Below are 27995 nucleotides of genomic sequence, written 5' to 3' on the forward strand. Positions count from 1 at the left end.
AATGAAGTCCATATTGCAAAAAAAAATGTATCTTGACTTTATCTTTTAAAACAGTAGGGGGCGTTTTCTACCCTTAAAGCGTTCTCCTGAAATAAAGTTGGGTGCCGTAAGAAAAAAACAGCATCCAAAAGCACATACTACAAATTTTACCCAGTGTTTTTTCCCCTTATTTAACAAATACTTGAGGAAACGAGTATCTGAACTACACTGAAACTGGTGTTGAGCTGTGCTTTGGATGATTAAACGCGTGTATGGGCGCTTCACGCGCATGAGAATAGGCGGCAGCACCGAGTCTTTCACTGACTGTATTCAAATGATAATCACCGAGAGACGGTTCTTGTTCCGGGTCGTGCTGTTTTGTTATGCTAAGTGAAAAACGGGTTTAAGAGCGTCACGTTATAAATACAGTCGTATTTTGAGGTTTGGGAATCATATCTGGAAGCTATGCAACGACCACAGTTTCGCCATCCCCTCCAGGGCTCAGGTCCGCGGGCCGCAGGCTTCCGCAGCCCGCCTCCAGCCTTCGACAGGACAGGGGGTATGTTTCCATCGCCTCCGTGGGCATTTTCAAACCCACCGCCGCCGTTTGGACCTAGATTTGGACAGCGTTCTCCCAATACCCCACCGAGAGAGTTTGGTGGTAACAGAGGCGGCGGCGGCGGTGGTGGTGGGAAGTATTTTAACGGTCGGTCTCCGGCTCACACCCCGCGCAGATCGAGCCCCAGTCCCCGCGGCGCACCGTTCGGACGCTCGCCGTATGAGAGTCCCAGACGACACTCTGGATATCAGGTAGTTCACTCGCGTTCAGGGCCAAATTAAAATACTAATGCGCAGTTTGAGTTTTAAATATTTTTGTCATTCTCTGCGGTATTTTGCTGCTCTAATTCGAATTCATTTCTGCGATATATGAACGTTTGTTTTGATTTTGTTGGTTTGAACACTACTATACAATCTCTAGTAACTGTGGTCGTTTTAACGTCTTTCTGCATGACAATTTTCTCCTTGGGTTCACCACGGACATCTACACCGTTTGGGTCAGCGCATGGCAGGGAGAGAGGGACAAATGATATGGAAAAATATTACAAACCATCAATGCTCCAAGATCCCTGGGCTGACCTACAGCCCATCTCAGTTACACAAACTCAGTCTAAATGCAACCCCAAACTAACCAATACAAGCAGACAAGGGAGGTACTACAATTAAAACTTTATCAAACTTCAGTGAAAGAGGAAAGTCACTGAACAGTCCTTTTTTATTTAGTGCACTAGTAGTGCACTAAATTTTTAAAGTCAAACGGAGCCAGCCGAACACATGGACCCGAGGCAGGATTCACCAGCAATAATTCTTGAGAAACTGACTCTTCTAAAATCATATGTACTTGCTTGTGTAAAGAGACATTCTCGTTTACTTTTATATCTGCACCTCAATGTCAGGATCGTAAAAATGAGGTGCTATTGTAACTGGCAGCCTATTCATAGTAGTTTGCCATCTCTGGCCCACTCCCATGGAGTTTGTGAATCCTTCATTGAATTCAGAGGAATATGTCTTCAAGCTCAAAATGCAGTCTAACAAAAGATGTCTGATCAACACATCCATCTACCTCTCAATATTGACTGTGTGCTGTTAACTAGAACAGGTCAGGTCAAGTATTTGTAAGTTTGGCTCCTTTACTAATTTTCTATGGACTGTTTATTTTGTTTTTTTAACTTTATTTTTAGTTTTGGTGACTTTTTTGGTTTTATCACAGTCTGTGATCATTTCTTTTTGTACATATATAAAAACATAGACTGGCAACAGACATTGTAATCATAAACAGCCCACAAAGTACTATTGTTGAATTATAAGCCAAATATAATTAAAAGTTGTAATGCAACACAGTCCTTGTCTAAAAACATTGGAAGTTGAAATCTGTTACGCTTTATTTACTAAAATCATTTTTAATATCTTCAAAATGAATCTTAAAATTGATAATGTAGGTAAAACACAGTAACATTACTACACATCTCTGCAAGTTGTAATTCAGTCTTTTTTGTAGGCATTGTTTTTGCTGTACAATATACCATGTGAATATCATATTGGAGGTCTACAAAAATAGATTTTATTAATGTAACAGAAACATAACATTTTACATTTTTTTTTTAAGTTCAGTATGCTTACATGTTTGCATTTCATTTTCATTAAATATTCATACCACCATAATTACTGTTGTAATATTACATTACATAAGTGCTGTCAGTTTTTTTTGTATTGGTTGTCAGATTATCAGTTTTCGATAAAGTTTATAATTTGCCCTTACCCTATTTTGAATTCAGATTTCTGCATGTTCAGCGTTTTGCCAAGAGACACCCAAAATATAGAAAGTGTATAAGAAAGACTCAAACAATAGAGGCTTATATTAAAATGTCTTGTATTGTAAAGGTTTTTTTTGCACTCAAAGACAGTCACTTTTTAAAGTAATGAGGGGTCTCTTGAGGCATCAGCTGTTGATATATCAGCATCATTGCCACATGGCACGCTTACCGCACAAACAGACCAATCAAGAGTTTGTTGAGGGATAGTAACCCACTATGACTGAATAAACAAACAAAGAAAAACTTGCATATGCCACAGTACACACACAAAGATTTGGGTAAAGACAAGTCACATTTTAAAATAAGTTTACAGACAGTTAACATTTAAAAGAAACTGTAGTTTTAGCTGCAAAAGAAAAAAAAATCGGTAATGTGGAAATAAACTGTCAACCTCACATTTATTTACACATGGATGTGCTTATTCAAAACCATTCATCAAAGGGTGACGGTTCTTGTTTACTCCAGATCTGCAGGTGTCTGAAAAGCAGATTGTGTCCAGCCCTTAGTGTTTCTTAGTTTTAGTATGAGTGAGCGTGATTTCACAATATACTCTTCCCCTTAGAACTAAAATTCTGAACATTTTAATTTACAATAGAAAACATAATTACACAGGATAAACATAGCAAGAAATATTCAGTTGCATATAAGTTATAATAAAGTACACAATTCAGTCTGTGCAATAAAACATTCCAACCTGTTTTCACAGTTAAGTCAACTCAAGCTAAATGACGTTCTCATTTCTAAATTGCAAAATCTATGTGTGATTTGGGACCCCTAGATAGCACAAAACAAACCTCTAAATCTAGTGCCATACACACAGGGATGAGCCCTTTTAACTACAAATATTTTATGTGTGCTTTAGGAGAGATTGGGTTATGTTAAATCACATATTTGAAACTAGTTTTGTGCACTATTAGACTCATTAAAATGAAATAAAGGACAGTGCCAACTTTTCTGAAATGCATGGGCTTTTACCCTTTTAGACTGTCTGAATTCAAAGAAAGGTTTAGGTAAAAGAGAAAATTAAGAATAAACTTCTTTGATTCCTGTGTTTATGAGCTATTTTTAATAATTTGCGCATTTGCTTGGGTAATATTTAGCATTGGCTATGTTAGGTAACGATATATAGCTATAATTTTCTTTTAGAAAATGACCTAAAAGCATTTATGCAGCTTGAAACCCAATATTTTTGTAACATTAAGGCTTTACTTTAGGAAGTAAAACAGAACAGAAGGTTTAAATCCTCAAAACACGCCGTGAACTTGCTAACAAATAGTTCGGAGTAGTAGTATTTTTCCTACAGTGTTAGTGTGAAGCAATCAATTTACTCATATTCAACTAAAAGCAACTAAAATAAACAGAATCTAAGTCATTAAAAATTATTATAGTAGTCAGTTCTGGAGTGCTTGAGCTGAGAAATGTTTTCATCTGATATGTCAGACCCTTGATACGGTTTGTCATTTTAATGCATATCTGATGTTCTGCCCTTTTATACCCATCGAATAAACAACAACGAGAAGAAACAGACACAGGCTGTAGCCTAGATGTGTTTTAAGGAGATAATCTCCAGGATTTGTGCCTGGAGAGTGATGAAACCTGATGGGGTTTTTTTTTTTGGAAGCAGTGGAAGGGTTAGAGAAAAGATGTTAGTGTTAGAGTGCGACCCAGTTGTTATAAAATGCAACATCTTTCTCGGATTCTCTTTGCCAAACTTTTCCTCTTCTTTTTTCCATTTTTCTCTTTGCCCTCTTCCATTTTTCTGGCTCTGATTTCACGCATGAGATCAAAAAACACCTGGAGACATTATGAAGTTTGTATGAATCATTAACACTGCTAATACAGAATGATTCAATCAGCTTAGTAAAGGGATAGTTCACTTAAAAATGAAAAATTGTCATCATTTACTCACTCTCAAGTCGTCCACAATTTCTTTTAAAATTGCACAGAAAGTGTCATATGGGCTTGAAACAGCATGTGGTTGTCATTTTTGATTGAACTATCCCTAAAAGTATCACATGTAATGTTTGCCAAACCAGTTTTTGTATGGCCTACCTTATCTACGTTGGCACGGGTTTTGGCAGAAGTCTCGACGTAGCTGACTGCCCACTGATCTGCTCTGGCCTTGGCCTCCTCCACCCCGACTTGCCGCCGGTCCTCCAAGTCTGACTTATTTCCCACCAGCAGGAAAGGTACGTTCTCCTCCTCTTTTACCCGAAGGATCTGTTCTCTGAAGGTTAGAGATAAAATGAGAAAACTCTGGATACATTTTGCTGCATGAACATATTTAGCCAACCTTTTGACTTGTACGCTGCAATACCAGTGTTGTGTAAATCACCAGTTTTCAAGTCATCTCTCTACCTGAAATCAGCAGTAGCAGCAAAGGATTCAGATTCTGTGATGGAGAACACGCAGAGAAATCCCTCTCCGCTGCGGAAGTAATTGTCCCGAATGGCAGCATAGTCCTCCTGTCCTGCTGTGTCGAGGATGTCGATCTGAACTTCCTCTCCATCCAGAACCACCTTTTTTCTGTAGCTGTCAGCTTTGGTGGGCTCATAGTCTTCCACAAACTTTGAAAGAGATCAGCACAATTATACTCTGTGGTTAACCTCAATGTACACAAGATGTGAAATTCCTATATATTTTAAGTTTTACCTCATCATACATGAATTGCAGTGTTAGTGCTGACTTGCCCACGCCACCGCTGCCCACCATTATTACTTTGTGAAGGGCCAAAGCATTCCTGTTAGCAGCCATGGCTTCAGGCAACAAGAGATGGGTGGCAATGCAGTGAAAAATCAGAGGAAGGTGGGAATTAAGGGAAACCTAGAAGAAAGAACTTTGAGAAGAAGAGAGCAGATGATAAAGAATGGTGCTTTATGTACAGCATTCAGGAACAATAATCAACATTCAGTAGTAATATATCTGCACCCTTTCAAGTGAGTCAGACATGTTTGGGGTGTCACTTGTGAATAATCAGCTGTGTCTTGTTCCCATCGTTCACCCTGCTAATAATGATGATTACACAGGCCTACTTTCTTTTTGGTCCCCTGAGAAAATGCTAAAACAATGAGGCTTCTCATAAAAGCTAGCCTAGCATTTGCTGGTTCCCTTCCTAACTGACACTGACATCATTGCTTACTAGAGTGAAGCAAAAAAATGCATACATTTATCAATTCTCTTAAAGAACTGCTGATGGCTTGCCCAAAAATGTTAGTTCTGTCATCATTTACTCACCCTCATGTCGTTCCAAACCTGTATGACTTTCATCTGTGAAACATAAACGATGATGTGTTGAAATGTTGATAGCCAAACAGTTTTGGTGACCATTGACTTCCATTGTATAGACAAAAAAAAAACACTGGGACATTTCTCAAAATATCATCTTTTATGTGCCACAGAAGAATAAATTCATACATGTTTGGAATCACATAAATGGTGAGTAAATGATCACAGAATTTTCTTTTTTAATCTTCCTATCAAATGTAATCAATGTGGAATCAATTGCTTCCATCTAGCCAAATAAATCCAAACTTTAAAACGCACGAGCAGCCAACTGTCCAGATTGTGAGACTATAGGTCATAGGTGAAATGTGATTATATGCATTGATAAACTATTTGAAAACCTGAAATCATGGGCGGAGTCACAACACAATAATAAAGGATTACTGCTGTTGACTCAAGTGCAGACTGCTAACAACAGCAGTTGCTTTAGGTTTCCTCAGTTCACACAGCTCATCTGTGGTGTATATGGAAAGGGTGTGACATGTTATGCAGGATCGTTGACTGCTTCCACATGATTGACGCCACATTAACAAGCTTGTTGGCACAAAGACTGAGAAAAATACTGAATGGAATATTTAAATGAGCACTTGACTAATGGGCAATCACATTTCTGTAAAGGTGCCTCAGTAGGCTTTTGTTTGTGGCCCTGGTTCATTTTAATAACAAATGAGAATGTTACAGGGCTGCAGTATGGCATAAACTGAAGTTAATATTTCTGAACCAAAGACTATGGTTTTGAACTGGCTGGTAAATATTAGAATACAGCGATGAAAAGGCCTTTTGTTAATTCATACAGATTGCAAGGTCAGAGGAAACAAGTGAGATATCCAAAAGATATCCTGTGCTTCATTGTCTGTCATTATAGCGGTATATTTACTCATTCGCCTTTCAAAACAGACTGAGCATTATGTCTGAGTATAATGTATGTCAATTATAATTAAAAATGAAACATCTACCTAGATGGATGGATCAGTAGATAAAGCACAAAGTTGTCCATTTAAGGGAACTGCTTGTACCCCTTAAGGTACAATATTCTGACAGTGTAGATAGCCGATTTGTGACCCTGGACCACAAAACCAGTCATAAATTGCACAGGTATATTTGTAGCAATATCCAACAATACATTGTATGGGTCAAAATTATTGATTTTTTTTTTTTAATGCCCAGAATCATAAGGATATTAAGATCATGTTCTATGAAGATATTTTGTAAATTTCCTACTGTAAATATACCAAAACGTAATTTTTGATTAGTAATATGCACTGCTAAGAACTTTAAATTGTTCAATATTTTTATATTTATTTTTTGCACCCTCAGATTCCAGATTTTCAATTAATGTACACAAGCCAAATATTGTCCCATCTCATCTCAATTTTAAAAAATGTACCCTTATGACTGGTTTTGTGGTCCAGGGTCACATTTTATGAATAGTTACACTGGTTCAGTTAACGGCCTTTACATGCAGCAGCAGCGTCATTTTAAATCTAAAATATGTGCTGTGAGATTCACTATAATGTAACTGTATGTGCAAATATCTTTTACGAACAGGGTGCGGACTGCGGAGGATTTCTATGACAAATAAATAAACAAACTTCGGGCCGTGATCCATTCCATAACAATTGAACAACGGCTACAATACATGCGCGTGATATCTGACACCTGTTCCGTTCGTACAGTCGTTTACAGGAAAACAAGACATGCGTGATTACATTAACTGAAAATCTGGAATCTGAGGGTGCAAAAAATAAATAAATAAGTGAGTTAGGTTATACGATCCTAGCAATCAAAAATCTCGACCATCCAGAAAGTGCTCGTTTATTGTTACTGCTGCTGAGCTAGCAGGCTAACTCAGTCGTGTCGAAATGACAAGCACGAGGGGCTGCTGTAGTTCACGAGCACTTGGGAGTAAAATCCTGAGTGATTTTCCTGTTATATTTAAATACTGACAGCACGCAAACTGCTACTTCCGTGTTTAAGCGAAGATTTGGTTTAGCACTCCGCTGCTAACAGAGAAAACGTACTGCTTGAGAACTTAGGTGGTGGTATATCAACCGTCTAATAAAACGAACGGCAGTGTGCTATCACAATAAAAGTTATAGAAAACGTGTGTACAAATCAGATACTTACCAAATGAACGGGCACTTGCGTGTTCGACGTCTTGTTAGCTTTGCTGCTAGGAGCGGATTTGTTTTGCTTCAATGCATGACTCAGAAGGGAGCAGCACTGCTGACAGCTTCGGCTGGCTGGGCTTGGTCTTCACACGGACTACCAGCTCACTTGTGAATGGAAAGAAAATAATGTACGTATATGCTAAGACCTGAACGTGTTAAATAATGCCACATAACTCGATGGGTTACGACTCCGTCACAGATGTCTTTCTCAACTACAAATAGTTTTAGTGTTGTTTTAAAACTTTGTCTTCTTTTCGATGATACGTCTGCAGTGCCGGGTGTACAGTAGAGACTCAAACTAAAATGTTATGTTTTGCGCTGTCATTACCACAAGAAAATTGTCCGCCTAGAGGTCTCCTGGATAACTGTACAGCACCGCCAGGAAGACCAGTAGAAAATGCATATGCTTTTTAATAGGCATGTGTAGCCTTCATTGAAATAGCAATTACCCGCGTTATTATAGTAGTTCAACCCAAAAAAATCTAGCCACTAAAACTGCTATGTTATTATGAAGTTGACAAATGACATACAGATCTCCTACTGAAGCCCGTAGTTATGGAGAGCTGGACTGTATGCCATACCAGTAACTTTCTAGTTCCTTAACTAATACAATTAATTCAAGTTATTTAGTAAGTTACTTTGTGAAATAATTAAATATTCATCTCAATCTGAATTTCATTTCATTACCTGCACCATATCATAACAAGAGGCATCTGCAAATAAGTGATGCTAGAGCCAACTTTACTTTTCTGAGGAACTTTTTCCAATTATTTTCAATTCCTTGGTCTAAAGGATCTATTTCTGAAGTCAGTTCTCACGTGTCCTAGCAGAATAAACACCTGTGTAGTTCATATTAACAATAAACATTATTCACCACTAGAAAGTGTCTTATTCTTAATAAATTCATTTTAAGCAAAATGTGCAGTCTTTAGATGTTTTGCAGTTTATATCATTTTATTTGATAAAAAATTCAAGAACGGTCATATTGTGATATATTATTATACTTAAAAACAACTGTTTTCTTTTTAAATATATTTGAAAATATAATTCCTGTGATTGCAAAGCTGAATTTTCAGCAGCCCTTCAGTGTCACATGATTCTTCACAAATCATTCTGATTGGTGCTTAAGAAACGTTATTATCAATCTTGATGATTGCTGCTCAATATTTTTGTGGAAACCATGATACATTTCTTTCAGGATTCGTAAATAAATGGAAGGTTCAAAAGAACAGAATTTATTTTAAGTAGATATACTATAAACGTGTTAAACCACAAAATAACTTGTCTTCAACGAATCACAAGGAGATATTCTTCATGAGGTAAAGCCGTCTGAAGATTGTTTATTTGGTACTCTGGTGAAAATGGATGTAACAAGATTAACTAAGAAAAATCAGGTTTGTAAAAAGAAACTTAATTGAAAAGTAAAATAACCCTGAGGCATGTAGTCAAGAGATTTGAAAACGAAAGTATATGCCTCTGTTTAAACACTGTTTTGACACTATATTTTAGATGTAATCATACATTTGGTTAACTTGACATCTCTGCTGGCTTTGCATTAAAATGCTGCATTCGAGGCACTGAGCTCACTGAGTTTACATAAAGATTGCTGAGTGTCTATATCCAACCAGCTGTGCACTTTATTTGCAACTATACAGTAGTGCCTCTCACAAGTGTCTAGTTTTAAGCATCATATATACCTTTAACCATCTTCATTCAATATATATATTTCTGTCAATATCTTATACAAAAATCTCCTGCCACATATCTCATTTACAGCCCTTCAGTCATATTGGACTTGCTCTCCATTCTTTGCCCTCAGTGAGTGCGCGAGGTTGGTGGATGAACACGCTGTATCGCACACCCTGGTTAGCAGCAGCACGAATGAATCCGCTGTTTGCAGTCATAGTAATGGCCCGCAGGGTGTCCCCTGTCCCAAAGATCATCAGTGATCTACGGTTCACCTTTGAGCTCATAACCAAGCGTTGTGTGCGCTCAGACGGCTGATCCGGAACTACTTTGAGCCGAGCTAGCAGCTCCTCCGCTCTGGATTTTTCTCCCGGGCCTCCTAACGTATCCAAGATCACGCGGAAATCCTCAACCGCAGAATGGCAAGCAAACAGCTCTTTTCCCTTCATGAACTCCTCCAGCCGGGGCAGGACCTTCTCTTGGCGCTCCTGTGCAGCCTGCTCCGTCAGCACCACCTCCTTAAAAGTGAAGTGACAGTTGCCGTGGCTGAGGGACGACACGTACGTGATCAAAGTGGTGATGTCAAGGTTCACCCTGTTGCACACATCCACCTTCACTTCAGTGGGGAAGGCAAGGCTGGCCACAATGGTGTCTCGATCAACACGGGTGTGCATGAGGTCTGTATCATCACTGTCATCATCATCATCATCATCATCCTCCTCTTCTTCCTCAACCAAAGCTTCATTCTCTCCCTCCTGGTCCTCCTCCACACAACCATGTTTGTCTTCACAGTCTTCATCCTCTTCCTCCTCTCCACCTTCTATTATTGTATTAACAGCAACAATGTCACCTCTCACAGAAATGCCCATCTCTTTGAGTTTGTCAGCCATAGGGCTTGAGACCCCATTGTAGAAGGCAAATATGATGTGAGGGTTGCTGTACTGCACAGGCTGCTGCCGACTGGCCTCAAGGAAATCCTCTGCTTGTCGTATCACGCTTTTATCTCCGTACTGGCCACGGCCTTGCCAGATGTTGTGCAGCGCCTCCGCCTTGCGCCCGATGGCTTTCACCCAAGTGTGTCCGCCGTTCGCCACCACATCGACCACCAACGTCTGCTTCTGGCCGTCGGGGCCCTCGTAGGCGAACACGTGCAGGACGCTCACCACATTCTCTAGATTCTCGGCTGATTCGACGATGGCCCTCAGATGAGTGAGATTGGTACTTTGCAGGTGGGACTCCTTGATCACAACCTTGCCGGCCTCCACCTTCTGCAGGAACTTGAGCTCAGCCCGCAGCTTACAGCAGAGTTTAGCACGTCCCTCAACCTCACGGCCTTGGCGCTTGCAAATCTTTTCCACTCGCTCAAGCAGCTCCTTGGCTACTCTGATCCGGTCCTGCAGCGTGTTGTAAGTAGCCATTGCTGTTGATCATTATTCCTACACAATGAGAAGGAAAAAGACTTAAATAATGACCACAGAACTGTGACAACATGTGTATGTTTGTATACTACATTTATGAATAATAGCTAATGCTTAGAATTCCTAAAAAAAAAAAAAATCAGTTTTACATAGAAAATTCCAATTGAATGAATAGTTTAACCAAAAATTTTTAGTTGCTGAAAATGTACTGACCCTCCGGCCATCTAGAAAATAGATGTTATAATAAACCACAGAATTGTTCCTTACAAACATTCAGCTTTTCATTTCACAAGACTTTAATTGATGGACTAGAGTCAAGTGGATCATAGTGATGTTTTTATCAGCTGATGGCACCCATTCACTGCAGAGTAATGTAATGCTAAATTTCTCCATCTCTGTTCAGATGATGAAACACACTCATCTACGTCTTGGTACATTCGCAGCAATGTCCACTTTTGGGTGAACGGTTCCTTTAAGTCGTCATAGGCGTGTGTAATCTAGAATTTTCTGGGTCTTGTATGATTTAAACAGCAGATGGAACGGAAATGGACAAGACCTCCCGAGATTTCGCTTTTTAAAATAAACAATTAATGGCAGCAAAAGCAAGATACAGTAATATTTTAAGTAGTAGTATAAACAAAAATCATAGTACTTAAATGAGAAGGTCTATAAATATGAATAAGTTCGCTAAGGCGTGGTTTTAGCGCAACACTGCTGGATAAAACATATATAAACATAAAGCCTTCTACACATTTTTATGAGAATATCAATCAGTGCCCATATTATCGCGTTGTTTTTAACAACGTGGGCTTGTCAGCTTGCTTGGTTAAAGCCATGGTTTTCTACATACCAGTGACATTTCTTCCTGTTAGAGGAAAATAAGAGAAGGATAACAGTTGACCGTTTAAGTGAAGAAAAGCTTACTTATCCGGAAAATATGAAATACTTACAGCATACACAGGTTCAAGTTCTGCCTCTTCTGTTGTGGGCTGACGCTTTTCATCCACGAAGTAGAGGAAAGTAGTGCTGTCACAAAGAGTTTGTGTCGCCACCTAGCTTGGAGGTTATGAATTGCGTGACTTGTTAGTGCGTTGCAGTAGTACACAAATTATTGTTCAGTTCCACTTGAGACAAATTAGGAACAAACGTAAAATTGTGGAACTTTATATTTTGAAAATGTATTTTACATCTAAATTCCACATTCTTAGTGTATTAGAAGATTTTCTTTACTAATTCCTCCATGAATTGCATTACATTGTATAAAAATAACCACTATGGCAAACCGTTTTAACATTTAATCTTTTAAAATTACTAGCATCTATTTCTATTTTGCTGTTATTATTATTCATGTTATTATTAATAATATTATTATTATACTTATAAACAGTTCAGTAATAGGTTAGTAGCATTTTTTTAAAGTTTCTTATCTGATGACAAGTAAATAATAATATAATGTCTAATCACAGTAAGTATTTATATTTTTCAATCAAATTCTTACCACTGAGATTAAATTTGTTGGAATATATGCTACATTAGAGAGTTTTTTAATAAATAATGTAAAATTATAGATATGAAATATTTTGTGTATCTAAGAAATAAGTAGGCCTACTAATAAATAGTTACTAATAAAAATGTCTGATCAAAATTAGTCATTAATAAAATGAATGGCAACAATTTGCAATTTGTAGTAGCAATGGAATATTTAGTTGTCAATTTATTGAGATAAGTATAGTGAGTAATGGAATATATTTAAAACTTGGCACTACTAGACACTACCTTTTGTAAAAGGTTTCTTATGTAACCTGACTTTTAAAAATCACTTTTTTAAAATCACTTTAATACAAAGCTGTTTGAATTAACATTGTATATGAAGTTCATTGTGTATATAAATATACACTTACTTGCCATACCCAGGCTACTATATAGTTAAACGCTATAGTTAAATAGAAAAGAAAAAAATAGTAGTTACTAAGTAAAAGCAATAAAAAAAATTACTAGTAATATAAAAATAGTTTTCATTCAACCATGCATTTTAAAATGGCTTGCCACAACATGAGACATCGTGGCTTTAAAAGCACTGCGTTACTGTACAGGAATAAGGGAGGATATTAGGTCAAAGTGACTCGCGCTCGCAGCAGACGCTCATGTACTCATGGTAACAGATTCTGCAAGAGCGTATGCGTGCTCCTGACGCAACAAGTATCTGGTTTCCAGTCTCTCCTTTGGATGACTACGCGCTGTCTGGAGACGAAGAGCTTTTAAAATGAAGAAAATGCATAGCCAACACTGTATCTGAAGCAATACAAGTTTAAAACTGACGTTTGTGGAACTGCGTTGAGTTTTAACTGATTGCATAATAATTGCTCAGACTTTTGCCGTTATTTCTACTTTTCTAGTTGCATTACAGGATCGAACTGTATCTGGAAGCAGTCTTTGGCGGATTTTCATCACATCTTTTCTTCAATCGTATGTGTTTTACGCATATGGATACTTTTACGGAGAGCAGACGGTAGATTATGCATTCCACAGGATGGGTGCGAACAATGGGAAACAGAGCGGGAGTGAAGGTGAGTGCCAGAATCAAACTCTCACAGCCAGCCACAATGCTGCTTTTCCACTGTTAAATCTCGGTGTACAGCAGCCATAGTTGTGTCAACGTCACTGTTCCCCCTTATTCTTTGTGGGCAACACTAGCCTTGCAGAAATCTCTTGTATCAACTGTATTTTAGAGCATACTTGTCATTTTCTGTTATAGGTTTTGATACATTTTAAGGGACCCTTTAAACTTGCAGTTGAAAGACTTTCTGATTTTCTGGCACTGGGCCATTATAAATACACATATCACATGAATATATATAATAGAAATATATATTATGTCAGAATAATTATAATTCTCCCATATTTGTTTGAACTGCATTTTGCTAGATTGAACCGAGGAAAGCCCTGGTGCTTAAATAGTAAATTTTCTGCATAGGAATATAGAATATAGGAATATATTTAGTGCCTTACATCTATTTTTTGTTTTCAAATTCATTAAGTATAAATGCACATGAAAGGACTCATATCCTTCTCTGATTATCTTTTGTCACAGACAAAAAAGAATTTTTTTTTGCTGCTTTAAAAAGGAAGCATGGTTCTTAAAGCAGATTTATGACAACTAAAGAGCTTTGGGTTTGGAGCTGATAAGAAACGAGTTTTTCGGACACCAGGGTGCACAATGCAATTGTGCACAAAGCATTCCCCCCCCCCCAACTTATAGGAATATGACAGCGATTAGAGGTCAGGGCAGAGACTGTCCATTTTAATGTTAAAGCTTGCTACTGATCATGTCCTAATAACCATGAGCATTCATGCCAAAGATTTTGCTCTCACAGAGTGAGTTCTTGGCTGCGTGAGAGACTTGTGGTCTTTTAAAGCACACCAGATTTTTCTGGAAGGTCAAGGTTTGGCCCTCAAGACTGGCATTCAGTGAGAAAACCACCAACTCCCCACACGCAGCTCTCCTATTTGCATATTTCACATATCACAATCTTTTGCAATGTTTGCTGTTATCTTTCGCTGTTGAGATCCTTACAAAGTTGATGCTGTCTACTGATTAGTTTAGTTATTTCTACTTAGGAGCTCCATTGATTTAATTAAGACAAGATGATGTCTGTGTTTCATTCAAATGCACTATACATTAAAAACTGCAGTTTGTAAGCCAACAAATAGTAAATGTATACCTTTCCATGTTAAGTGGTGTTTAAGTGGCTTCACTGCATTAAATACTTACTATAACAGTCTCACTTGTGAGATGTTTTTAAATAATTCCAGTTTTCCTTTTCAGCATTGGTTTTACAAACAATACTGTACAAGCATTTAATGCATTATGAATGCTTTAAAGCAAATGTTTGTTCATGTTTAATATGAACCTCTAACAGAGGCAGTCACAGTCAAAGACCATATTTTCTTCCTCAAAATAAAATCAGGATGTCCTGGATCTATTCCAGTGCAACTATTTTTTAAAAACCTAAATAAGTTATCCTAAGGAAACCAGTCAAACATATAGTGCATAATAACAAAATAAATCAAGCCTACAACAAATAATACAATGATTGTCTTTAGGATGCTAAAAGGCCTTTATTTTTTAAGTGTTCAGTCACATACTATATGGTCTACGGTTGGTTTAAAGCTATTATGTAATTTAAACACTGCAATCTTTGGACCTGGTTTAGAGAGTCTTTCTATCTAACATTTGTACCTTGCATATAAAAAGATATCAGTTAAAAGTATGCACTGTTTTTACTATGAATCTTGATCCTCATAAAGTAAGCCTTTATTCACTGTTCTCTCCAAAATCATAAAAAGTCCTTGCTTATTTTTTTAAATTTCATGCAAATCATATGGTTGAGCATCTATGGCGATAGCTTTGTAGAATTCCATCAATGCCATGTTTGTTCAGCCAATTAATCTCATTAGCAATTAAGCACATTCTTCAGAGACAATGAACAATAAACAATGCATGTGATGTAACCAGACGTTGCATTCAAGGTTAGTGTCTGAGCAGATTCCATTGATCATTTAAAAAAAACTGGCCTGAAATGTCTTTAGTGATATCACTAGAAGACTATTTAGTGAAAAACAGGTTTGTTTACAGAGTAAAACACATTTTTTGCTCAGCATGTGGAAGCTCCATCAGTCAGGCCATTTATGGTAAAATAAAAGCTTATGTGAACTCGGGTTGTGTTTTCTCTCTCATGGAGCCTGTAAACATGCCTCATATGTGACCTGATGCTCTCAAGTGCCATTGAAACAAACAGGAGTGTTTAGGAAACTTTCACACCAGGGCATGTTGTTTTAGGTTTACCATTATCCCAAAAAAAAAAAAAACAGAAATACATTTGTTCTGCTGGTTATTGGCTGTGTCGATTCGAAATAAATGTCAAACTCCAAATACAAAGAAACATGAAGCTTAAGTTTACTATTGTTTCTTTCCTCATTTGGAATCAACTTTTTCAGACACTATAAGACAAAAGGCTTCTCATGTTGCATTCCAAAAAATGTCATCATCACCAAAAAAGTTTTTTTGGCTTCTAGTTTTCTAGTATCTTTTATCATCTTTATATAACATGGAATTTTTTTATGTGATGAACTCAACTGAACAGTACCTCATCTTGCACTCTTAATTCAAATTTAGCTGGGCCTGTGTTTTTTTTGGGCACAGTTGTTGTGTAATGTGATTTGTAAAAAGCTTCAGCTTTCATTTTTTTTCTTGTCCCTGCCATTGGGGAGTATCTGTGGGAGGCATCTGGTTTGTTATTCTAAGTTTGTGATGGACAGAAAAAGAATGCCTGGCATTTATCGTAAGATTTGGTGAACCCTGTTGCATTCACTTTTATTATAGGCTTATTTATGTTATTTATGCACTCTTGACAGATAAAATAAAGTCTTGATATTTAATGCTGTTCTTTGTGAGCATTATATATGTACAGATGTGTAAGTATGCTAAATATAAGCATTTTGCATACAGTATCTCTTTCTATGGCTTTTGCTTTTTGAGGCTAATATGTTGATTCTCTATTAGTGTTGTTGCTCTGGGTGTCCTGATGTGTCCTGGGGTGTTCTTTGTGATTTTAGGGAAAGGCAGTTCCAGTATTTCCTCCGACCTGAGTTCAAGTACAGATCAGACATCAACCAAAGCTCCAAAGAATGCAGCTACCAGTGAAGGTAGGCATATGGTCTTCATTAACCATCACTAGCTAGCCTTTTGTTTTTTCTTGTTTTGCTCCTTTTGACTTGTTGATTATTTTGGTGGAACTTTTTTTTTTTTTGAGGCTATAAAAACTTTAAATTTAAAAAAAAAAAACTGACCATCACAAACCCTCTGGAGTTTCTTTTTATTATTATTATTATTCTTTTTATAATAATATACTATTATTTTTTTTATTATTATACCTTTTCTCTTTTCCATAATACAGTCTCCAAATCTGATCCAAATCCATAGTGGTACTTAGAGTTGCCTCAGGGGGAAGAATCTGACTGGGTGTGTTTGGGTGAATTGTGTGAATGTGGATGAAATAAGAAGACAAATGCTGGAGATCTTGTGAGGCTGGCTTTTGAGGCCATTTTTTTGCAAGGCTTTCTTGGTTTATTATTCTGGGAGGGATTTATTAGAACAAAACTGTTGGTATGATTCTGCTCTTATAAATCATACCCAGAATAAACAAATGATGATTCCAAACAAACCCCATAATGTCAAAATTTGTGTTTTGTGGCATTTAGTCCAAGTCTGTTAGCTTTGAGGTCATATATACACTACTGTTAAAAGGTTTAGGGTCATTACCTTGAAAAAAACAACAACTTTATTTTATTTTATTTTACAAAAGATTTAAACTGTTGAACTTTCTTTTCATCAAAAAATCCAAAATGTTTAATGGTTTCCACAAAAAACATTAAGCAGCACAACTCAACTTTGAAGATAATAAGAAACGTTTCTCGAACACCAATTCAGTTCAATTCAAGTTTATTTGTGTAGCGCTTTTTACAATACAAATCACTGCAAAGCAACTTTACAGAAAATTAAGTTTCTACAATATGTTTATTTAATCAGCATATTAGAATGATTTATGAAGGATCATGTGACACTGAAGACTGGAGTAATGATTCTGAAAATTTAGCTTTGCAACACATGAATAAATTACATTATAAAATAAATTAAAATACAATAGAAAGCGGTTTATTTAAATTCTAAGAATATTTCAAAATATTACATAAAAAATAAATAAAAATAAGTTGGTGTAATTTTTAAATTTGACCAAATTAGCCAGATGAACATTTAAAATTTGCAGTCTCTCACATCAAGGAAAATGGACCAGTTTTATTGATGATTCGTCCTGCACTAAACAGTTTATTGTCCAATCAGATACTTAATAAGAATGTCCCTTTCCCAATGCCTCCTCCAAACAACTAGCAAGTAGCAAATCAACCTCATAAACAATAGCCAGAAAAAGTAGTTTCCTGCTAAAAACTTCCTGTTTTAATACAAAAAAAAACAAAACAATGCATCATCATGGGAAGAACATGCTCAACAAGCAATTTCATTGGGTTTGTAAATCTGAAGGTTAATAGAATAATGTAAGAAAGAACAGGGAGTAATGTGTATTTCTCAGTGGTCGTGGATGTAAAATGTGCTGTGCATGGACTTGGTTGGGAACATGAAGTAGACATGAAGGGGGTGGATAGCGTGTGCAGTGTAGAAGGTTGTTCTCCAGTGAGGGCATCCTCAGAGCCAACCTGTGGTGTGTGTGTGTGGTTGCGGCCTGCAGTATATCCAGCCCTCAGCGAGAGCAGATCTCGTCTCTCCTCAGCCTGTCCACAGTAATGTCAGAGCGGTTCTTTCAATGACTGCCTCTGCGGCTTTGATTTACACCAGCTCCGCCTTAAACACTGCAGATGGGAAGACGCTGTAGCCACTGCTCTGTATAGACCAAGCCATTGTCTCTCTTTGCTTACAATTTGGTCTTGCGACCAGCAGAGGTGTTAAAGGGATAGTTCACCTAAAAATGTAAATCCTGTCATAATTCTTTTACTTATATATGACTTTCTCACTTCTGTGGAACACAAAATAAGATATTCTGAAGAATGTTTTGACTGGTTTATCTATGTAATGAAAGTCAGTGGGGTCCAAAACAACAGTGCACTCGTTTGATATAGACAAAAAAGCATTGACACATATTTCAAAATATCTTCTTTTGTGTTCTGCAGTAGTGAAAAGTCATACCGGTTTGGAATGACATGAAGGTGAGAAAATGAGTTTGGGTGGACTTTTCCTTTAAAAGTGCCTTTTTATGTTTGTAAGCTTAGTTAAAGGGGACATAACACACACAGTTTCACCCAATCTCATGTTAATCTTAAGTACCTATAAAGTAGTACTGCATCCTTCATATCTCCAAAAAGTCTTTAGTTTTATCATATTTATAAAAGAAAGATACAGCTTTACGATTCTCTCCGGAAAAAGCCGAGCTCCTGGAGGTGCACCGTAGGCAGAGCTAAAGATTGACGGGCACTTGAGCGTCGAATGCCAACAAAACAGACATTTGATGCAGTTTCACTTACCGTCTGCAGTTCTGAATCATGACTGGGATCTTTTATAGCTGGGGCCTTGTTTATAAAATGTTCGTCAAACAAACACGCTTGTGAAACTGCGTTGCTGCTCCCGAAAAACAAATTGCATCCACTGTTTACATAACGATGGGTTCTTTAGGAAGCTGAACAAAGTTATCTTTCCCATACTAAAAACACCCTTCTTTGGAGACATTGTTCCCGAGCGAGTCCCGTGCAGCGCTGTTGAATGAAGCACGTTGATGGGTGCGCTCTTGCTCTCGCTCTGGTCGATATGTGTGCGGGCGCGCTCTTCTGGGAGAAATGCCCATATAAGGAGTTCCACCCTCTTCTAAGTCATGAAGAGCCATGAACGAAAAAAACTCTCCGAAACTTGTACCAACCCGGAAGTACAATTTTTAGAACAGAAATACTTTACATTACGTCCAATTTTTTTTTTGAAATTTTGTCCATGCTTAGCATGGTTACTTACACTACTGGCTGTGCCAGAACTTTACACGTTGAACCGCTCAAACAAACAGGATAATAAACTTGGAGAGGAGAAAATATTTTAGCATCAGAAAAATGACAAACTTCACCTTTAAATGTAATATTACATGTGACATATTTACAGCATACAGGAAAACTTAGAGTAAAATGACAGAACCAAATTAGCATACTCTCAATTTATTCAAAGCTTGAAACTAAACCCACATGAATTGTGGGTGGTCATTTAGTCTCCACATGTTTGCATTTTACAGGGGTAGTTTAAGGAATGTATTGTGGACAAACTTGGGAGTCCTTTTTTTAGATTAGGTTAGGCATTTTTGTGTCTTGAGTTATTTCATTTTAATGTGTATGTGTGGCTCCTCATTGTTTGCCACTCCTGAGATGGAAAAGCGCAGCCACTCATTTGCTCCATAGTGAGTCATCTAGCCTTTCGGAGTATCAAGCTGAGCACTAAACTTGCCACTGTTAGTAGTAAGTCATGGGGCCATTTGACCAAGGAGAAGTGGGCAGAGCAGCTTCAGAGCTGTCAGATAGTATTGTTCTGAGAGAGGGCCCTTTCCTACCAGCACTTCCTCGCTGATAACCCCACAGGAGCTTGAACACTGTTGCTTGTGCTGTGTTTTTATTGTGGAGTAAAAACATGTCAGCTCAAAATTGTCAGTGCTTTGTAGTTTCATTTAAGAAAAAACCTGCAGTCTTCTGAAGCTATTTATATGGGATATTTGGCATCAGCAGCCCTTACAGCGGTCTTGAGCTGTTGTTGATGCCCCCCGCTTTGATCCTCTGAACATTCCAAGTGATTAAATGTGTTACAGTGAGCAGTTCAGTTTTTCAAAGATCAGTTACTTTAAATGGAATGTAGCACTTGACCCAAAACCAATCTGACCCAGATCACTTTTCAACTCCATCATGGGTTGCATAATGCTATTAGGTATTTTTATTAGGTTGCATAATAATAGTCAGTATTGATTGAAAAACGACAATATTATTATGATTATTATGAAAGTATAAAGCTATTATTTATCCAGACTATCAAAAAATTAAAAACCTACCTGACTTTTGAAGGTTATCTTGGCTATGGATTATCACAAAATTATCACCGTTTTAAAAAAAATATTAAGCAGCACAACTGTTTTCAACACTAAAATTAATAAGAAGTGTTTCTTGAGCAGCAAATCAGCATATTAAAATGATTTCTGAAGGATCATGTGACACTGGAGTAATGGCTGCTGATAATTTGGCTTTGCCAAAACAGGAGTAAATTTGATTTAAAATACGTATGTTAAAATATAAAACAGTTATTTAAATCACAATTACATATTATATTTTATTGTTTAAATAGTGTGAAAAGAAAAATTATTTTATTTTATTTGTATTATTTTTAATACATTACCAATCGTTACCAAAAAACTTACCATCCCCAAACTTTTAAACTGTAAATTAACTGTCTGATAGTGTAGCATAGTACAGAAACAATGCTTTATTTGTAAATAATAAATCAAGCTGTTCGTGCAAAGTTGCCAAAAATGCACCAAAATGTACAGTTATTTGTGGATGATAACATCTTTTGTTGAAGGTGTGCTCTCTTATTTTAAAGTTTATACCCAGGCCAGGCGAGAGTAAAAGCTGGATTGATTTTATCAGATGTAATTAGCCTAGCAGGCTGTGCTAGTCCTGCTGGAAGTAATCTTTAGCCCCTTGCTAGCTACATCTTTAAGAAACATATGTTCTCTGTTTTAATCCCTGAGCTGTAAACTACAACTCTTAAAGATGACCCAAGGAGCTTTTCGTGAGGCTGCACGGTTCTTAGTAGGTTTGGATGATAGTCATGATTTTGGCTAAGGCTGTGCTGATTTATCAGAAAAAAGTTTGTTTTAAATTATATGTCAAGGTTATTCCAAAGCAGGGCATGCTCAGCTGTTTTTAATTAAATGAGCTGATGGGAACATAGTTCTGTTACATCTGAATTTTTCACCGTAGAGTTCCCTTATTTTTTTTTACAGTTTGTTAACTTATTAGCAATGACAGATGTTATACATCACATCAAATATCTTTCATTCTTCAGTTTGAACCTTGAAATTGGTGTTTGAAACAGTCATCCAGGTCTATGATTTCCATCCCTTCGATACTTTTCTCCCTAGACATTACACTTAGGCTCTTACTAAGCTCGAAGTAGTTTTGAATTCCTGTATGAAAGACTGTGAAAGTAAAAACGTACGTCAGGCCAGTGGAATTCACTCTCCTTGACTTTGGGTTTGAAGGGAGTGCAGACTGACTCCCCAAAGGAGGAGTAGTCTTTATTAGATTAGAATATTGTTCTATACAGTGTTGGAAAATGGACAGTGGTAGACATTTTATAAGCTTCATATTCATATATCAGTCAGTCTATGTAAACAAATGAAGGAACACTTTGTGCTGTGGTTGAATAATGTTCTATTGAGTGCATATCATGTCTATCACATGCTGCTTTTAGGCAAAGTGTCTTAAATTTGGAAAGCTCAGGGGCCACAAAGCAGGATCCTTGTAGCCTCAAAGGCCACGAGCCAATTTAGTAAATCATATAGTAAATCATTTATAATATTTCACTTGTATGGCGAGTAGACAGTTTGGTGAAGGATAACCAAAAGTATAACTATTTTTTAATTTAATTTAATTTAATTAACACATTTCCGTTTATATCTGGTGTTTTAATCTGTTGTCCACTTTCGACCACTTCTTTCCAGATTATATGCAGGTATAAATGGGCTTTTTCTGATCTTTCAATCTAATATTGCAAAATAAGTAAATAACACAAAAGAAGACAACGGAAAATGATACAGAGAGCAACAGCTTTCGTTTCTTCTCTAATAGCCACAGAACTATGCCAAATGTTTTGGGGTTGTGTTAGAATCAGAACTGGAAAGAGAACACCTTTTTTGCGCCTTCAAACCGAATTTAAGATTTCAACCGGCCAAGTTTAAATCCCGTCTGGCTAGCACACTTTAACAATATATCCCATAATAAGAGGAGAAGGCAGCTGTCTTCAGTGGCTGTTCGAATGCTTTTAACAACATGATTGTTTAAACTATGAAAGCAATTCGGTCAAATGGTTTTTTGACTACCTCTGGAAGTGGTCGAAAACATACAAGCTCAAAGCCTTTCAGACCCAGTTTACACCTGTACATAGTGTTGTAATCTGATTAAAATGCATCTTAATTACAGGTGTGGCAGGGCCTAAGTATAGACTACCTGTTATATGAAAGGGAAGGTCACTGTAATAGAACACGTGGTAACAACTATTAAGGCTCTCTTGCACCCTAAAGTGCCTTTCTAAAGTGATCTGATATAGATGGTTTATGTTGCTGTACAAAGTGTGGTTCCTCTAAGTCTTCTTTTCATGCAGAAATCTGATCTCAGCATCTGAAGCGTGCTGGAGAGAGAGGAGTCAGGGTTGAGTTGAAGTTCACGGTGAGAGATACGTTTCCATGTTGAAGAGGTGTCTCGGGGTCACACACACACCCTCATACTCACATATATATCTATCCATCTATTTAATGTGGTTGCTTATGTTGCTGCTGGCTGTACTCACTGTACACACTGACTGATACTGCAGATAATATCTTTTGATTTCATGAAGGACTGTTGATGCGCACAACGCTATCATAAATAAGGAGTTTGTTTTTTCATGTTTACATTAGATGTTTTTGTAAGACTTGCCTGATTTAGTAAGAACAAGTGTGCATTTAAATTTAGTTTCCATGCCTGGAGTTTATGGAAAGAGTTTTTAAAACCTGAAAGAAGACATTAAAAATTCTCTGCAGGTCTCCTTTTGTTAACTTTATAGATATATTGCTTTGGAAATATTTAAGTGAACTGATATCTAACGAATCAGTTTGCAAATCCATTGTTATTACATAATAAATTAACATTCCTCGAACATTATTAAAGCAAAATGCTTTGCACTTTATTTTTCAAATAAGCTGCAAGTTGTAGAGCGATTTGAATGAGGCATAAAACAGATATAAAGTGACATGTTTTCTTTCTGCATTCCTTGCCAGGCAGCTTTATTGCTCTGTGGATGGGCTTTATGTCAAAATCTGCACCCCTGCCTATAATTAAAAATCTAAACCATTCTCATAAAGAACACTGTAAAGAGCTGCTTTGCAGAAAACTATATATATATATCCAAACATGGCCCATTATAAGAGTCAGTCGCTTAGTGATTTTTTAATCTGTTGGTATTTGATAGAATCCATGATGTCATGTGTCTAAACAAGATGTCCAGGACCTCTGTACACATGGGGTACTTTTTATCCCTGTGTTCACCAAACACATCTTGAGTGTTTGCTGCTAAAAAGATAATTTTTTAGTTTCATCTGACCATAGAAGTCAGTCCCATTTGAAGTTCCAGTCATGTCTGATAACTGAATATGCTGGTGTTTGTTTTTGGATGAGCTAAGAGAATTTTTCTTGAAACCCCTTCCAAACAACATGTGGTGATGTAGGTGCAGTTTGACAATTATTTTTAAGGTTTTCTGACCCAGAGACTCAACTTTTTTTCTGCAAGTCTCCAGCTGTGGTCCTTGGAGAGTCTTTAGCCACTCAAACTCTCCTTCTCACTGTGGATTAGGACGATATAGAGACACATCTTCTTCCACACAGATTTATAACATTTTCTGTTGGTTGGAAATTCTTAATTATTGCCCTGATGGTGGAAATGGGAATTTTCACTGCTCTAGCTCTTTTCTTAAAGCCACTTCACTAATTTGTGAAGCTCAATTATCTTTTGCACACCAGAAATATATTCTTTGGTTTTTCTCGTTGTGATGGATGATTAAGGGAATTTGGGCTTTTTTTTCCCTCATATTTATATTTCTGTGAAACAGGAAGCCTTGGATGGATAATTTCATGTTCATAATCACCCTGGAGTGCTCAAAATTGTGAATATGAATGGGAATATACTTCTGAGATATTTTACTCATAAGAATTTCTAGGGGTGCCAATAATTGTGTCCAACGTGTATTTGAGAAAAACACTTATTTCATAATGATATTTCCCCCCCTTTTAAATTCTTATTATCCAATGAAAGGTTAGATTTTTGTGAATTTTTTAAAATAAAAGATCAAAAGGATTAACAATGCAGATTCATTTTTACAGCCTTCTTTGATCATATTTACCAAAGGTGCCGATATTTTTGGCCATGACTGTATATACATACATATTATATATATTTATATATATATATACATATATATATATTTATATATATATATATATATATATATATATATACATATATATATATTTGCAAAGAAATTCATTTTCGGTGAATGTATTCTTTATTAAATGATTTTAAAAATCCATTATATCCCTATCTAGTATGGAGGACTGGAAAGGTTATGGAAAATACACTGAAATGCATTGGTCAAAAGAAGTGGGAACGCTGAAAATGGATTATGGCATGCTTTTCCCCAAAGCACGAAGGGTGGGTGTGACTGTCAGATCAAGCGGATCTTTCATTACAGACATGAAAAATCAAAATCAGACATCTGAGGTAGTCTGTGGCCAACAGTTTCACAGCTGTTGCTTGGTCATCTCAAGTCTCGCTTTGCTTTTGATTTCCTGTCTTTGCTCTAGAGGTACAAAGCACCGGATTGGAACTTTGTAGAGCAGTTCAGTTTGCACTTCTTCTGCAATACTCCAGTTCAAGTCCAAGTTTTATGATCTGAGCTCTGGACGGCCTGGTCTGGACAAATTTTCTTTGGCATGACACAGAGTGGGTGTTGGAGAGAAGTCTTTGGTAAGGAGGTATGCGGTGCAACACGATAGGATTTGTGAGGTTCCACCCGGAAGATGGCCTTCATGAGTGTGTGCTGAATAATACGCCTCATCTAAACTTTGAGCTTTGGTGGGAAAGAGATGTAACAGTCTTTTGAACCCATCCGTGGCTCTTCCAAGAGAAGGCCAGTCAGATTTACGAGTCCAGAGTTGAATTAATGGCATGGATAAAACAAGATCTGAGCGAGATGTTGCTTAGCTGCTTATATTTCTCCAAGTTTTTGTGACTTCATTATCCTGCAAAACCCATTTTGAGTTATGAACTTGAGAATAGTGTTTAGAATATTTAAAAAAAAAAAAAGTTGTAGAAAGGCCATGTTATTTCAGCGCTGTCACACAAATCATTACAGGGTGACTTGCATTAATAGATAGATCTGAGCTTCATCATTGTGTCCATAAATTATGATAAAAATAATTATTTGCATTTATCCTTCATTAAGTATGCAATCCAAGAATGCACTGCAACATGCTCAGTAAATCTATCCAAGATAGTGGAAATAGTTAGAGAATTGTTTATTATTATAATGCATACATAAACTACCATTGGGGTCAGAAACATTTGTTAATGTTTTTGAAATTTTTTAAGTCTTATGCTTAACATTTATTTGGTCAAAAAATGTGAAATATTATTACATTTCAAAATAGTATTTTTTATTTGAATAGATGTGATGGCAAAACTGAATTTTCAGCATAATTACTTCAGTGTCAATGGTCCTCCAGAAATTATTCTAATATACTGATCTGCTGCTTAAGAAATATTTCTTCTCATTATCAATGTTGAAAACAGCTGTGCTGCTTAAAATTTTTGTGGAAATGGTAATGCATTTTCTTCTTTTCAGGATTCTTTGATGAATAGAAATTTGAAAAGAACTGCATCTATTTAAAATAGAAATCTTTTGTAAACGTCTGTATTGTCAATTAAAACAAAAGTGCACAAAAAGTTTAAATTTTTTATTTTTTTTTCAAATGGTTTCTCCTAAATGTGTGTGCCTTGTATATTTATGCTTTTTACAGTATTCTGCCACAGAAGTCAGGTGACTATGTAGGCTTTGTGCAGCAAAATCACTAGGTTTTGAAGCATCTCAGACGCTGAAAGGACTGTAGAAAAATTAATTCCCACTAGTTGGCTTCACCCAAGTACCAGTGGTGTTGAAAGCTGCTCAGCAGCAAAGGAAAGTGATTGTTTTCCAAGGGAAATTTCTCACAGGTGTCTGTGTTACAACCCTTCCTAACACAAGGTTTGGCTGTTTAACAAAACGATATGGATGTAATCGGACTGCTGTTTTGTTTTAACCTCTGGATGTATAAGGTGAAGTGTTGCCCATAGTGTCATGACAAAGAGAGTTTGGCCACAGCAGAGGTGAGAGAGACCTGCAGCAGGAGAGCAAGGGCTTGAGTTTGAGCTTGTAGGTATATTTTCTTTGTCTGTTTTCACTGCTGCAGAGATTCAACAGTAGAGGTTTAAGAGAGGAAATTCATTTGATTTCCGTAGACACTTGGCAGTGTATGGCATTTAAAGATTCCCATACTCAACCACACTGTTTTTCTTTCCACAGTGCTTAAGTCTTTGCAAGTCTGAGAGAGGTTTGGTAATGGGATTGCTGCAGGTTTTCAATATTTGAGTCATTCTACTGCAATTTTTCCCCATACAGTGCATTAATAATACAACGGCAGATGTGCACATGGTAGTTCTTGCATGCTAAAGTGCAACAGACTCAATAGGGATGCACAGATATTAAAATACAGGCTAATATGATATTTATAATAGCTAATTATATTCAGCCTACTGAAAAACGGGTATATTTTTCTACGTATGAATAATATCCAGGGCCGCTGCTGGGCAAATGGGTCCAAAAAACAGAAAAATACCTATTTTCCCCCTCCAAAAAACAAAACAAAACAAAAAAAACTACTATAAGGGGTCAAAATAGAACTTTAATAAATTATAAAAGTAAATAAATAAACTGTAATAAATTGTATTATTTATAAATTACAACTGTAGCTCTCGGCAGTTACCTATGGCTATGCTTTTAATAATGCCTAATTGATTTTATAGTCTCAAGCATTCAGAAATCACACAAAATAAAATTAAGCAGTATTATTACTATAAAACCATGGATAATTTTGGAAAGGGCTGTGATGTCCACATGTTTTTGTTGAAGAAATTAAAGAGGGATTTCTATCGCTAAAAGGTGGCCAAAGATATTTGAATTAAATGTTTGGTCAATATTAAACAAGGATTTTATCGTCCTGTAAGTGTAACAACAGCAATTATCAGGCCTTTGGTGCCCTTTGCAGGCATTTGTAATAATGCAAATTGTTTATTTTGTATTATATTATGTATTTTAACAGTGTTATTCAATGAAAAAATATGATTATTATTAATTAACCAATCATTATTGCCTCATTGTTTTTATATAATACATTTTAAGTCATGAAAACTAGAATATTAAGTCAGATGCGTTATTGGTGGTGGTGAAATTATTACCGACATTAAAACATGTTAATGTCAACAGTCAAAAGCTTCACAGGATTATGAACGTAGCTGCCTGAAAGTGATGCACATGCTTCATCTTGGGCTTTTTTTTTTTACTTTTTTTTTTTCTGCGCCGGACTGTGCTGGTGTATTTTCCCTGATATAGGCTAGTTGTCCATTAATTATAATGATCATTTGTATTCAG

At 36.7% G+C, this 27995-nt stretch overlaps 4 protein-coding genes across 7 annotated transcripts in view; 2 read left to right on the plus strand and 2 right to left on the minus strand.

Moving 5' to 3' along the window:
- The first annotated feature begins 306 nt into the window (after nt 1–306).
- On the plus strand, nt 307–1281 carry LOC109103061 (M-phase-specific PLK1-interacting protein-like). The gene is made up of 2 exons (XM_019116380.2): nt 307–789; nt 1006–1281. The coding sequence occupies exons 1-2, from the start codon at nt 445–447 to the stop codon at nt 1201–1203; spliced, it is 543 nt and encodes a 180-aa protein (XP_018971925.1). The 5' UTR covers nt 307–444; the 3' UTR covers nt 1204–1281.
- Nucleotides 1282–2390: 1109 nt separating this feature from the next.
- On the minus strand, nt 2391–8190 carry LOC109103059 (ras-related protein Ral-A-like). 2 transcript variants are annotated; one of them, XM_042718116.1, is made up of 5 exons: nt 7761–8190; nt 5004–5174; nt 4710–4918; nt 4404–4578; nt 2391–4145 (listed from the first exon to the last, which is right to left on the minus strand). In XM_042718116.1, exons 2-5 carry the CDS (start codon nt 5103–5105, stop codon nt 4023–4025), a joined length of 609 nt encoding a protein of 202 aa, XP_042574050.1. In that variant the 5' UTR covers nt 5106–5174; nt 7761–8190; the 3' UTR covers nt 2391–4022. The 2 variants fall into 2 exon arrangements, with proteins under 2 accessions (XP_042574050.1, XP_042574049.1); XM_042718115.1 differs by having other exon boundaries at nt 5004–5187; nt 7761–8187.
- Nucleotides 8191–9119: 929 nt separating this feature from the next.
- Nucleotides 9120–11999, minus strand: cb2h7orf25 (chromosome B2 C7orf25 homolog). 2 transcript variants are annotated; one of them, XM_042718117.1, is made up of 2 exons: nt 11859–11999; nt 9120–10926 (listed from the first exon to the last, which is right to left on the minus strand). In XM_042718117.1, exon 2 carries the CDS (start codon nt 10906–10908, stop codon nt 9589–9591), a length of 1320 nt encoding a protein of 439 aa, XP_042574051.1. In that variant the 5' UTR covers nt 10909–10926; nt 11859–11999; the 3' UTR covers nt 9120–9588. The 2 variants fall into 2 exon arrangements, with proteins under 2 accessions (XP_042574051.1, XP_042574052.1); XM_042718118.1 differs by lacking the exon at nt 11859–11999 and adding an exon at nt 11759–11840.
- A 917-nt stretch (nt 12000–12916) lies between these two features.
- The window catches only part of LOC109078112 (F-box and leucine-rich repeat protein 7), a 36694-nt gene continuing 21615 nt past the window's right edge, over nt 12917–27995 (plus strand). The window contains exons 1-2 of one of the 2 annotated variants that reach the window (XM_042718119.1): nt 12922–13475; nt 16525–16614. In XM_042718119.1, the coding sequence (XP_042574053.1) occupies nt 13439–13475; nt 16525–16614 (127 nt within the window). In that variant the 5' untranslated portion in view covers nt 12922–13438. Of the gene's footprint in view, nt 13476–16524; nt 16615–27995 lie in introns of both variants that reach the window. The other variant, XM_042718120.1, reaches the window with a different exon arrangement.

This window comes from Cyprinus carpio, chromosome B2 (genome assembly GCF_018340385.1).
Source record: "Cyprinus carpio isolate SPL01 chromosome B2, ASM1834038v1, whole genome shotgun sequence".
In the NCBI taxonomy this organism is placed as follows: Eukaryota; Metazoa; Chordata; class Actinopteri; order Cypriniformes; family Cyprinidae; genus Cyprinus; species Cyprinus carpio.